The sequence below is a fragment of the Mobula birostris genome, chromosome 6, assembly GCF_030028105.1.
Source record: "Mobula birostris isolate sMobBir1 chromosome 6, sMobBir1.hap1, whole genome shotgun sequence".
Taxonomy (NCBI): Eukaryota; Metazoa; Chordata; class Chondrichthyes; order Myliobatiformes; family Myliobatidae; genus Mobula; species Mobula birostris.
In genome coordinates this window covers 16918874-16932564 of record NC_092375.1, presented here as the reverse complement: position 1 = coordinate 16932564, position 13691 = coordinate 16918874, and the positions used below count along the sequence as shown (strand labels likewise).

Here is a 13691-nt window from a genome sequence, read left to right as displayed (position 1 = left end):
CTTTTCCCTCTTCGCAGATGCTGCCTGATCTGCTGACTATTTGCCTCAAACACACCTTCCAAACGTCCAAGCGTCAGACACGCCGGAAATTGATGATTTTAGGAACCCAATCGCATTTTCTGGGAGACAATGCAGGAGGAACTCAGCGGGTCAGGCAGCATCTATGGAGAGGAATAAACTAACGGTGCATCTGGTGGGAAAACACCTCAGATTGGGGGCCCAATTAAATGTTCATGACGTTGACAGCTCAGTGTTCTAATTCCCACTGCTTAGTCTTGCACGCCTATTTTTTTAATATATAATTCTCCTCTTGCTACTTACCTTAATCCCCTTCCCAGGTATTAAACCCGCAGGAGAGGATTTGGGACGCATGCGTAAGTGTCTTTCACGGCTGCTAAGCCACTCTTTCGGCCAGAGTCTCCCCTCTTCCCCTGCTGTGGTCCGGGGAGCAGTGTTCATACTCTGCGCGGTTTGGGCGAATGGCGGGGAACGGGGGAGAGAGGGAACACAGCCAAGCCTTTGCGGAGGGAAAGGTTAGCCAGCAAACGGCAGACGGAGAAGAGGAAAACCAGGCTCTTCAGGAAGGCACTGTGGTCAGGTTATCCCGAAACCCTTCAGAAGAATCGGAGTATCAAATCTCTTTGTTTGTTAAGGTACATTTGCAGCTTCCATTCCGCGTCGAGAACTAATTAATTTTAAATCTTAAACTTTCAATTTTGCACAAAAATTCTATTATGTTTAGGAAGCTTTGCAAAGGTTTAAAAGTCACTGGGGAATTACCCTACAGATGTATTTGAATCCACTTTAATTTGAAGTATTTGCATTCTGAACGGAGCATATTCAACCCTGAGTGTTTGTGTATTACATCGAAAACCTAGTCTCCGCGTGTTTTGTGTGGTAGGTTATGCATTATTGCATATATCAGTTTGCAAAAGCATGTTTCGATTCTTCTGTTTGCTGCACCGGTTTGTTGGCACATACCGCCAGCCCCCAATCATTTTTTCGTGACCTCGTTGTAAATTGCAAAGTCGTCTGATTGAAAGACAGCCCGAACACCTACAAGCCCCTCCCCATCGCGAAGGCGGCCCTACGGTATCAATTGGGACAAATTAAAAGGTCACTCGACAACTGGAACAATTTTGTCAATGAAATGGTTTCCTGTAGCGTCTACAAGTCGCAGAAGAAAGAGAAAGTTAACTCTCAACTTCTAAAACTTCTGTTAAACTTGGTAGCATTGTTATAAGTCTATAGCATAGTTTCCTAATCTGACAAAATGGATTCTTGACTTCACAATCTACTTTGTTATGGAATTGCACCTGACTATCTGCAGTGAACTTTATCTGGAAATGTAACACTCTATTCTGCATTTTCTTATTGTCCTTTCCAACCTGGACACACTCTTTTAATGAAATGACCTGTTTTGATGGCAGTCAAGATAAGTTTTCACTCTACTGTGGTATATGTGACTACAATCAATTAGGTATGAGTTCAAAGTTAATTGTCATTTAACCATCACTTGAGTGGTGGTGTGTCTGTTGTATCCAATGATGACAGGAAACCTGTGCAGGAGAGTTTTTTAATGTAGAAGAGCCATTGAACTGGGGCAGTTCCATTCTCTTGACCGCAGAAGTCCGGGTCCAGAGATACGAATAAGTATCACAAACTGGGGTTGTCCTTGGTTGCAGTAGATGACCATGAAGTCTTCTGTGCTTTGTCAACCCCTTTGCTTTCCACAAAGCATTGTAGTACCGTCTTCCTGGCCATTGGATCTCTCTGTAGAGCTCATCCACCCAGTCCACTGTAGCTGACTTTGCGTGCTGGGACAGGCATGTCCCTAGCTCACTGGGGCCTGAGGCCGCCAGCTATCCTCACCTGATTTTAGCCTACTGGTCGAAGTTATGTACCAGGGTGTGGCGGCTGTCACAGGCAAACAGCTACTTGGAGCCACAGGTGAGAGCTGAGTGTCCGGTGGGAACCAAAGGTGAGTGAGCTGCCCCAGAGTGGACATGATAAGCACCTTCACCAGAGGTGCTACCCCTCCCTGAACACCCTCATACACGCCATCCACAAGAGTACAGACAAAAGATCACTTTCCTCTGGGGCCAAGGTTCAACAGTCGCACACAGTACATATAGCACATATAATTATGATAGCAGAAAAATATACAGTTCCAAAAAATATGGGCCAAGTCTGGCCTGTGGATTGATTGTTGGTGCATTGATATTGTCCTGGAGCCATGATTCTGCAAGAACAAGCCTGCAGCAGTTCCTCATCTTGCAACCCAGCCTGTCTTCCACTGAGCGAACACTGCAGGGCAGCACTGATGGGAGGGGCCAGCCCTCAACGTGGTGTGGAATCCAGCAGCACACAGCTGGCTCCGGTGTCTACTTCCTTGCTGGCTGCAACAGACAACTCTGAGGCATGAGGGCCTGGTCTGCACCACAACCAAGGCCACGCAGCTCCCCCACCTTTGGTCTTTCCATTGGACCAGTGAGTCAGACTTGCAGTATTCTACATTACCAACGTCCAACAGGGCCTTGCAGTCGCAACAAAAATGTCCAAGACAATCACTTGTACTGTCCATTGGACTGCACACCGCCTCTGAGGCCTTCTGCCTTGGATGAAGCAGATCACAATACGATGCACAATAAGAACATCTCCACAGCTACCAAGCTACCTGCTAGTGGGGTAGATGTGCAGTACTTGATGTTATTGATAACTAGCAGCATCTTGTGAATGTGGACAAGGTATAAAGGACAAACAATTACACCGTTGGTTGGATCTGCCATCTTATCGGAAATCAATTTATCCTTTTACCAAATTAGAAGTTGGGATTGAAATCTTTCTTTAAGAAAAAAAGCAATTCTATAATTTTCATTTTGTGCAGCAATCTCCTGATAATCTGCTATTGCACAGTATATAAATCCTATAGTTTGGCATCTGACTCACCAGTAGTAATTGTTGCATTCCTTTTCCACTCACTGGGGCTCTGATCCCTGCCAGTTTACTTTATTAGAAGTTTGCATTGATTTGGCATGTCACAAAAGTATAGACAAACTTCTATTGATGCACAGTAGAAAGTATCCTAAGTGGTTGAATCACCGCCTGGTAAGGAAGCACAAACGCTCAGGAACAGAAAAATCTACAGGATGTGGTGGATACAGCCCAGTCCATCGCAGGCAAAGCTCACTACACCATTGAATACATTTACATGGAACCCAGTGGCAAGAAAGCAGCAAAGACCCTCACCATTTGGGCCTTGCCCTCTACTGACTACTACCATAGGGCTGGAGGTATAGAAGCCTTGGGTTCCACATCACCAGGTTCAGGAACAGTTATTATCCTACAACCATTAGGCTCCTGAAATGATGTGGATAACTTTATTCACCACTGCTCTGACCTGCTTCTATGACCTACGGACTCACTTTCAAAGACTATTTACAACTCATGTTCCCAGTTTTAGCGTAAACCCATCCTCCCTACTACAGCATAGGCTACCAACAGCAACTTGTCAGCCCTCTGTCCTGGGCCAATCTTTCAAGCTGATCCCTGGTGTAGCCCATCAAGGATCCTCCCTCTCACAGCAATAAAGTCTCTAGAGCTCCTGTTGGTTTTTCTGTAGCTCTGGGTTTGTAACGGGATGGGGTTGCGAACCTCATGCCCAACCCTCTTCCTTCGCAGCAGGGATTGGGACCGTCCCTGTTCTCAGTATTACTATATTATTTGCACAGTTTGCTTTCTTTTAAACATTTTTTTTGTCAGTCCTTGACAGTTTATGTTAAGTTTTTGTAAATTGTGTTCCTTATTTTTTTACCTGTAAATGTTTTTCAAGGAAATGAATTTCAAGGTAAGACATACATACTTCGAGAATAGATTCACTTTGACTTTGACAGTTGCTTGGCGATTGGAAAATTTATCTTTATACTGTGTAATATCTTGCGTGTGTATGGAGTGTTGTGATACTAATAGAAACAGCATCCAATTGTCGTAGAGCACTGCAAGCACAGAAACAGGCCCTTCAGCCCATCTACTCTGAAAAACTGTCATTCTGCCTAGTCCTAGCAACTTGCACTTGGACCATGACCCAACAAACCCCTCCGATCCATGTACTTATCCCAACTTCCCTTAAATGTTGCCATCGAATCCACATCCACTATTTCTGCTGGCAAGTCGTTTCTCACTTGTACTACTCTCTGAGCGAAGAAGTTCTCATTAAATATTTCACCTTTTACCCTAACCTTTGACCTTTAGTTTTAGTTTCACCCAACCTCAGTGGAGAAAGCATACTTACCATATTTATACCCTTCCTAATTTTGTATACCTCTTTCAAATCTCCCCTCGTTCTCCTACACACCGGGCAATAACCTACTCAATCTTTTCCTATTATTCATGTACTATTTCAATCTTATTTGCAGCTTTCCTGTATTTAGGTGACCAGAACTGCACACAATACTCCAAATTAGATTTCACCAACATCTTGCACAACTTGAACATAACAATGATTTATGAAGGCCAATGTGCCAATTGCACTCATACCAGCCTGTGTACCTGTGACATCACTTCCAAGGAATTATTGATCTGTATTCCCAGATCCCTTTGTTCTACCGTACTCCTCAGTGCATACCATGTTCACTGCCTTATCCGGGTTTGGCAAATCTGGTGTGTTCTGCACACCAAGGACCTGGGTATGAAAAATTACCAGAGATTTGCAGGCAGTACTATTCTGCAGGTTTGCATGGAAAGTTTTAAGACCATAAGACATAGGAGCAGAGTTAGGCCATTTGGCCCTTTGCGTCTGCCCTGCCATTTCATCATGGCTGATCCAATTTTCCTCTCAGCCCCAATTTCCTGCCATCTCCCCATATCCCTTCATGCCCTGACCAATCAAGAATCTATCAATCTCTGCCTTAAATATACATAAAGACTTGGCCTGCACAGCTGCCTGTGCCAAAGAATTTTACAGATTCACCACTCTTTGGCTAAAGAAATTCCTCCTCATCTCTGATCCAAAAGAACACCCCTCTATTCTGAAGCTGTGTCCTCTGGCCTCAGACTCTCCCACCATAGGAAACATCCTCTCCACCACCACTCTATCAAGGCTGTTCACCATTCAATATGTTTCAATGAGGTCACCCCTCTTCTTCAGAATACGGGCCGAAAACTGCTCACAGTAATCCGAGTGAAACCTCCCAGTGCTCTATAAAGTCTCAACATTACATCCTTGCTTTTATTTTCTAGCCCTCTGGAAATGAATGCTAACATTGCATTTGCCTTTCTCACCACAGACTCAACCTGCAAATTAACCTTTGGAGAATCCTGCACAAAGATCCCCAAGCTCCTTTGCACCTCAGTTTTTGGTATTTTCTCTCCATTTAGAAAATAGTCAACCCTTTCATTTCTTCTATCAAAGTGCATGACCATGCACTTCCCAGCACTGTATTCCACCTGCTATTTCTTTTCCCATCCTCCCCATCTGTCGAGTCCTTCTGTAGCCTCTCTACTTCCTCAAAGCTACCTGCCCCTCCATCTATTTTTATATCGTCTGCAAATTTTGCAACAAACTTCGCATCAATTCCATCATCCAAATCATTGACATAGAAGGCAGAAAGAATTAGTCCCAAGAGAGACCCCTGTGGAACACCACTGGCCACCGGCAGCCAGCCAGAAAAGGCTCCATTTACTCCTACTCTTTCCTTCCTGCCAATCGGCCACTGGTTAATCCATGCTAGAATCTTTCCTGTAATGCCATGGGCTCATAGCTTCTTAAGCAGCCTCATGTGTGGCACCTTGTCAAGGGCCTTCTGAAAATCCAAATACACAACATCAGCCAATCCTCCTTTGAATATCCTGCTTATTATTTTTTCAAAGAATTCTGGCAGATTCGTCAGGCAAGATTTTCCCTTGAGGAAACCATGCTGTCTATGGCCTATTTTATCATGTGCCTCCAAGTACTCTGAGTCCTTATCCTTAATAATCAACTCCAATATCTTCCCAACCACTAACTGGCCTATAGTTTATTTTCTTCTGCCTCTCTCCCTTCTTGAAGATTGGAGTGACATTAGCAACTTTCCAGTCTTCTGGAACCATTGCTGAGTTTTGTCATTCTTGAAAGATCATAACTAATGCCTCCGCGATCTCTTCAGCCACCACTTTCAGAACTCTGGAGTGTACCCCATCTGGTCCAGGTAACTTGCCTACCTTCAGACCTTTCAGGTTCCCAAGAATCTTCTGCCTAGTTATGGTAACTTCACACACTTCATGCCCCCGACACCTGGAACTTACACCATACTGCTTGTGTTTTCCACAGTGAACACTGATGCAAAATACTTATTCAGTTTGTCTGCCATTTTGTTGTCCCCCATTAATACTTAGTGTTGGAGCATAAAGCCATGTTAATCCTTATAATATCTGTGAATGACTTTTTCATCATCTATTATTGTAAAAGTTTTGTTTTATTTCGTAACCTGATGTCAACCTTCCAGTAGCATAGCCTCAGATGTTAGTGCATGGAAAGCAGGCCAGAGACAAATGAAGCTGCAAGGATTCGTACTGGCTTATTATTGTTACGTGTCCAGGATACAGTGAAAAGCTTGTCTTGCTTTTTGTTCATACAGGTCAGGTCATTGCACAGGGCATTGAAGTAGAACAAGGTAAAACAATCACAGAACGCAGATTAAACTGTAACAGTTAGCTGTGAAAGTGCAGTGTAAGTAAGCAATAAGGTAAAAGATCATCACGAGATAGATTGTGAGGGCAAGAGTCCACCTTCTCATATTTGGGAACTATTTAGTAGTCTTATAACAGCAGGGTAGAAGTTGTCTTTGTGCTTTCAGGCTTTTGAAGAAATTGAAAAATTGAAACTAGATTTTTAAAGTTTTGTAGTCGTGTTTATTTGTGGCGTTCCCCTTTTAAGATCTGCTGGTGTTTATAAAAGTCCGCTTACCATCTGCTCCTTGGTGTTAACTTAATCTGGATTGTGATGGGGCATCGTGCTGCAGTCCCTTCCTGGTGACTTATAAAGAGAGACTAGAGATGACCTTTATTAGTCATATTTACATGGAAAAATCGAAACAAATAGCGAAATGCGCATTTATGTCAATTAAAATCGGTCAGGATTGTGCTCGGGACTGTCCACAAATGTCACCACACTTCCAGCACCAATATAACACGCTGACAACTTGCTAACCATAACCCATACATTTTTGGATTGTGGGAGAAAACAGGAGCACACAGAAGAAACCCATGTGGTCAAGGGGAGAATGTACAAACCTTACAGACAGTGGTAGAATTGAATCCCACACGATGATTGTTAGCAAATGCGCTGCTACTCTCCTGTGCCGTACCTGATACACTTGTTCTGTGATTTCGTTTTAAATTTTATTTTTCCAGAATGAGAAGATGTAACCAGTGGAGTGTCTCAAAAACTATTTCTTGGCTTTCAATTATTTACACTGTATATTAATACCCGGAGGAACAGACAGAGTACAAATTATCCAAGTTTGCTGATGATCGGTGAAAAGTTGAACAGTGATGAGGACATTTGGACTCTTATAGATAGCTTAAGTGAGTGGGTAAAGGTTAGTCAATGGTATTAATTTATTGTTGTAAAGTGCACCCAGATAAGAGTAAAAAGCTGTCTTGCCTACTGCTCACACTGAGTAACACAGGGCACTGCAATATGTCAGTCCATGACCTTGTCCACTGTTGAGATGAGGCCACACTTAGGTTGGAGGAACAACACCTTATCTTCCTTCTGGGTAGCCTCCACCCTCATCACATGAACATCGATGTCTCGAACTTCTGGTAATGTCCCCCACCATTCCCTCCTTCACCAGTCCACTTCCCCTTTTCCTTCTCTCACCTCATCTCCGTGCCTGCCCATTGCCTCCCTCTGGCATACCTGCCCCCTTTTCTTTCTTCCATAGCCTTCTATCCCCAGCTATCAGACTTCTCCTTCTCCAACCCTGTATCTATTTCACCAATCAACTTCCCAGCTGTTTACTCCGTTTCCTCCCCCCCCCCAAGGTTTCACCTATCGCCATATTTCCCTCTAAGCTGTGCGTGTGTGCGCATGCACACGTTTTTCAACTAGTGCACAAAGGAAATTAATGTGCGCACAAAAGGTTAGTTACCTAAAATAATGGAGTAGTTAATAATTAATACCTATTGAAAATCTTTTAGCTAACTGTTTCTGTTAACTAGTTATTCAGTTTTTCAAATACCACAACGCACGTCACTAATTTACGTCACCTCACCTATCCTGTTCCGGTTTGTACAGCTGCATCACGGCGGCAGCCATGTTTGGCAGATAGGGTTCATATCGTAAAGTTTACAAAGATCTGTTTCAAATCCTGTAGATGGCTTACTGAACTTTTATTGGAAAAAATATTGATTCACTATGTCGAATTCAAAAGAAGCGAAGGGCGTGAAGCGCAAAAGAGCTGAAAATTTGTTTAAAGTTGAATGGCTTAACAAAATACTAGAAACTGTTACACCGAAAGCTCATGAGGTCATGAACGTTCAGCTACGAGAAATATTTATGTAGGGTTCGGAAACTGGAGTTATCTGTTTGTATTGTCGTGATGCGAAAGTTGCTGGAGAATTTGTTAGTGGAAAGAAGTGGGATGATATTTGGAAACTTGACTTTTTGAAGCGTCATTTGGCAAGTAAATCGCATTTGGATGGTGTACAAAAGCTCAGGCAACAGAACCCGTCATTACCCGTTACAGGAGTGCTACGCATGTTACGGTTGAGTGTAGATGAGCGAGAGCGAAAACGATCAAACCCAGAGGAGATCAAAGTTGAGGTACAGGAATGGTCAGCTTTTGATTTCTCTGCAATTGCAGATTGTGACTTCACATTTGGCGATGAACAAGCCTTATGTCTAAAATATCATAATTTTCTAGCTGAAAATATTGTAATAGTTAGGCAATTTAATGATTTCAAATTTCCCGTGCAAGAAAAAAATTAAATCCAAACCGATTTCAAACTTGGCTCAAATGGTGGCATTTGTACTTCAAAATGAATAGTTTTGCGACCTTGCACAGTTGATGGACATTGGGGGAACCTTTCTTGCGTCTAGTGTGGACTGTGAGTGAGGTTTTAGCCTAATGGATCAAATCAAAAATAAGCTGAGAAACCGTTCAGGTGATTGTCATTTGGATATCTTAATGAGAATCAAAAGCTATCAATGGGATGGAAGTTCTATTGAGATAGAGTTTACAAAGAATGGGTAAATGTCAAAGACAGGAGAGAGAGAAAATAACTGAGTGACTTAAATATGATAAAAATTAAATATCTCCAACCCGATGGTGTGAACATTGACTTCTTGAACTTCCGTTAATGCCCCTCCTCCCCTTTGTACCCTATCCCTTATTTATTTATTTATTATTATTATGATTTTTTTTCTTTCCTTTTTTTTTCTCTTTTTTTCTCCCTCTGTTCCTCTCACTATAACTCCTTGCCCATCTTCTGGGCTTCCCACCCCTTTCTTTCTCCCCGGGCCTCCTGTCCCATGATCCTCTCATATCCCTTTTGCCAATCACCCGCCCAGCTCTTGGCTCCATCCCTCCCCCTCCTGTCTTCTCCTATCATTTCAGATCTCCCCTTTCCCCCTCCCACTTTCAAATCTCTTGCTATCTCTTCTTTCAGTTAGTCCTGTCGAAGGCTCTTGGCCCGAAATGTCGACTGTAGCTCTTCCTATGGATGCTGCCTGGCCTGCTGTGTTCACCAGCATTTTTTGTGTGTGTGTGACTTAAATATGTATGTTATTTTGTTGTTATTCTGTGCAGTTTTATGTCAAATATTTTGTAAACCTACATAAACTGTCCCATGTGTGCATTCAGTGTGCACCTACTTTTGTCACGGAAAAAATTTGCACAACATAAGATATTTGTGCACACTGACTACTGAAAATTAGAGGGAACATTGCCTGTTGCCTTGTGTTTCTCTCTCCCCAACCCCCATATCTTAAATCTACCCTCATCTTTCTTTTCCTCCAGTCCTGCTGAAGGGTCTCGGCCTGATACGTCGACAGCACATTTTTTCAGTAGATGCTACCTGGCCTGCTGAGTTCCTCCAGCATCTTGGGGGTGTTGCTTAGAATTGTCCAGGATGTTTGTTGAGGCTCCTCTTGGAGTACAGTGCACAGTTTTAGTTCTTGTTTGTAAGCTAATTCCCTTACTTAAGAAAGGATATATCAGCACAGGAGGTACTCTGGAAGAGGTTTGTTACATACGCGCAGAGCAAGATAACGGAGCAGTAGGATTAAACATTTTTACCGAGTTCTGCTAGCCACTGTACATGCTGGGCAATTTACACTGTGGGAGCTATGAACCAGGCCCACCGAGACAGGAACATGTGCACTCGAAATCCCACATGGAACGGGAGAGCCATCAGTGCGAGGGAGGCCCAGTTGCTTCTCCACGCAATCAATTGGCTGCACGTGCACTTAGTATATTCTCGCAACTATTCTGATACAGTTCCAGATTCACTTTGCTAAACCCTGAGATTGAAGTGTCCTATCATGATTTACTTAAAATGAAATGTAGACCTGTGCTCTTTGGAGTTTGAAAGAATGAAGGATGATCTGACAAGACCCTAAGGGTGTAACAAGGTGGTTATTTAGACGTTTCTATTTGAAGTGGACACGTGGCCAAGTGGTTAAGGCATTGGACTAGCGACCTGAAGGTCGTGAGTTCAAGTCCCAGCCGAGGCAACATGTTATGTCCTTGAGCGAGGCACTTAATCACACATTGCTGTGCGATGACACTGGTGCCAAGCTGTATGGGTCCTAATGCCCTTCCCTTGGACAACATTGGTGTCGTGGACGGGGGAGACTTGCAGCATGGGCAACTGCCAGTCTTCCATACAACCTTGCCCAGGCCTGCGCCCTGGAGACTTTCCAGGCGCAGATCCATGGTCTCACAAGACTAATGGATGCCTTTATTTTTTATTTTCTATTTGAAGATAGTCTTGAATGAGGAGACATGATTACCAGAGCAGCACGTTACCGTAGCGGTTAGCATAATCACCGTTTGGGTTTGTATTCCACCACTGTCTGTAAGGAGTTTGTACATTCTTCCCATGACCTCTGGGTGCTCTGGTTTCGTCCTACATTCCAAGGACCTATGGTTAGGCATAGTGAGTTCTGGGCATGCTATGTTGGCTGTCCAATTCTTGGACTGTGTTGGTCGTTGATGCAAAATGATGCATTTCATCATTGGTTTCAATATATGTAGCTAATCTTTATAAGCAACACACACAAAGTACTGCAGGAACTCAGCAGGCTGGGCAATATGTATGGAAAAGAGGACAGTTGACATCTTGGACTGGAGAAAAAAGGTGAGGAGTCAGAGTAAGGTGGGGGAGGGGAGGAAGAAACAAGGTGATAGATGAATCTGGGAAGGGGGAAGTAAAAAGCTGGGATGCTGAATGGTGAAAGAGATACAGGGCTGGAGAAGGGGGGGAATCTAATAGGAGAGGATGGAAGGCCATGGAAGAAAGAAAATGGGAAAGGAGAACCAGAAGGTGGTGATGGGCAGGCAATGAGATAAGGTAGGAGAGGGAAAAGGGGATGGGGAGTAGAGAAGGCGGGGGGGTCATTACTGGAAGTTCAAGAAATCGATGTTCATGCCATCAGGTTGAAGGCTACCTGGACAGAATATAAGGTATTGCGCCTCCAGTCTGAGTGTGGCCTCATTTTGGCAGTAGAGGAGGCCATGGACTGACATATGGGAATGGGAAGTGGAATTAAAATGGGTGGCTACTTCGAGATCTTGTTTTATCTTTAAAGAGAAGTAATTGAAGTGTACATGGAATTTCTTCTTGGTGAATCTATGGAATTCTCTAAACCAGGGTATTGTAAAGATTAATGGGGGTAATATAGATGTGGGAAATGCAATTCGGAAGTTTGTAGATGACAGAACTGGTGGTGATGGTATTGTAGAGGAAGGCAGTCTTCGTCTACAGAGTTAAATTTATGAGTTGGTACGAGGGGCAGAGCAGTGGCAGATGGTGATACATTTGTGAGAGAACAGAGAAGGCTAAAACATACCCAGTGAATGACCGTAATTCAGGAAGCACTGAGGAACAGAGTTCCTGATGTGACAAGAATACACATAGATGTTAGCTGTCCTGTGTGATCAGCAGTTGGTCTGCCACCTGTCTTCGGGAGAGAGAAAGAGATAAGGAAGACAATGAAGCAGCATTTGGAGATGTGTAATGAAGGGACGGGGGAGAGAGAGCTGTCTGGAGCGGCTCCCCCTTTGAACCCTGAACTGTTTGAAGTGATGGACAGGCGATACCCCAGCAGGGGGATAAAAAGGGACAGGTTCGCTAAGGCAGGACACACACGACACCCGAGGTAACGAGACCTTGGAAGCGGTGCCCTCCCCCCCCCCCCCCCCCCCGGCAAGTCGGCGGGAGTCGTTTGGAAGGCTGGTTGCGGAACCAAGCCATAGACGTACAGGGTGGAAAGGTACGATCAGCGGGAACCCGGTGTGTGTCCACCATCGCTTGGGTGCCAGGTTCACTGCAGAGGATCGACCGCATCTGGAGGAGGGGTCACAGTCGGTGACCTCAGGTGACATCACAAAGGACTCACCCAAAAGCTGCTTGTGAGCAATATCGCCAGTCTGTGAGTGGAAGCCGTTTCTGAATGATCAGTCGTTCCTGTTCTCTCTCTCCCTCCCCCCACATTGTCCATCGCCATGGCAACGATTACTGCGAACTGAACTAAATTGAACTGGACTTTGTGTCACTTTGAAATTGGTCATTTACCCCTAGACAACGATAGAGCTTGATTGATCCTGTTATCTTAATTCTGTGCACATGTGTGTTTATCATTGCTGACCTGTTGCATTTATTATCCTTTTGATTACTGTGTTGCTTGTTTCTTTAATAAAACTTTCTTAGATCTAGTAATCCAGACTCCAACTGAGTGATCCATTTCTGCTGGTTTGGCAACCCAGTTACGGGGTATGTAATACTGAAGACAGCAGCACTTTTAGATAACAAAGCAATTAAGGCATTTGGGGTACTTGCCGCCTGTAGCAAGGTTCAAAGTAAATTTATTATCAAAATATGTATATGTCACTGGGTGGAGATATCACTCTACCATAGGGGTGTAAGGTGCTCCTTCCCTCCACTAGCCTGCAGGTCACCCTTCGACAAGGTGTAGCACCTTACTTAGCCCCCTCACCCCGATCAAGGTCATGTCAAGCCATGGAAGCAGCTGGTGGATGGTTGTATGAGCAGCTGGTGCATATCACAAGTCCTGGCTATGTGACCACTGACACCAGGCAGACAACCTCTGAGGAGTGTTCATAATAGCTGGGGTCACCTGTGTTGCAAAGACACTGTCCAGAAGACAATGGCAAACCATTGCTGTAGAAAAAATTGCCAAGAACGATCATGGTCATGGAGACCACAATCGCCTACATCAATATGACATGACACATGATGATGATATGTCACCAAATACTACCCTGAGGTTATTTTTCTTGCACGCATTCAAAGCCATAGGATATAAAGATGGGGAGGCAATGGTAGAACCTCATAGAATATTAGACCACAGTTAGAATGCATCTTCTGGTCACTACACTTTAAGAAGGATGTGATGGTCTGGGATGTTATCTGGGATGAAGCATTCCTTGTAGAGGAGGAAGCTGGGGTGGGGTGGAGACTGACTG

The 13691-nt window shown here is 44.0% G+C and overlaps 1 protein-coding gene across 1 annotated transcript in view; it reads left to right on the top strand.

Moving 5' to 3' along the window:
- Positions 1–402: 402 nt before the first annotated feature.
- The window catches only part of LOC140199727 (chloride intracellular channel protein 4), a 74258-nt gene continuing 60969 nt past the window's right edge, over positions 403–13691 (top strand). Inside the window, exon 1 of the mRNA XM_072262204.1 lies at positions 403–653. Within this exon, the coding sequence (XP_072118305.1) occupies positions 480–653 (174 nt within the window). The 5' untranslated portion in view covers positions 403–479. The remainder of the gene's footprint in view (positions 654–13691) is intronic.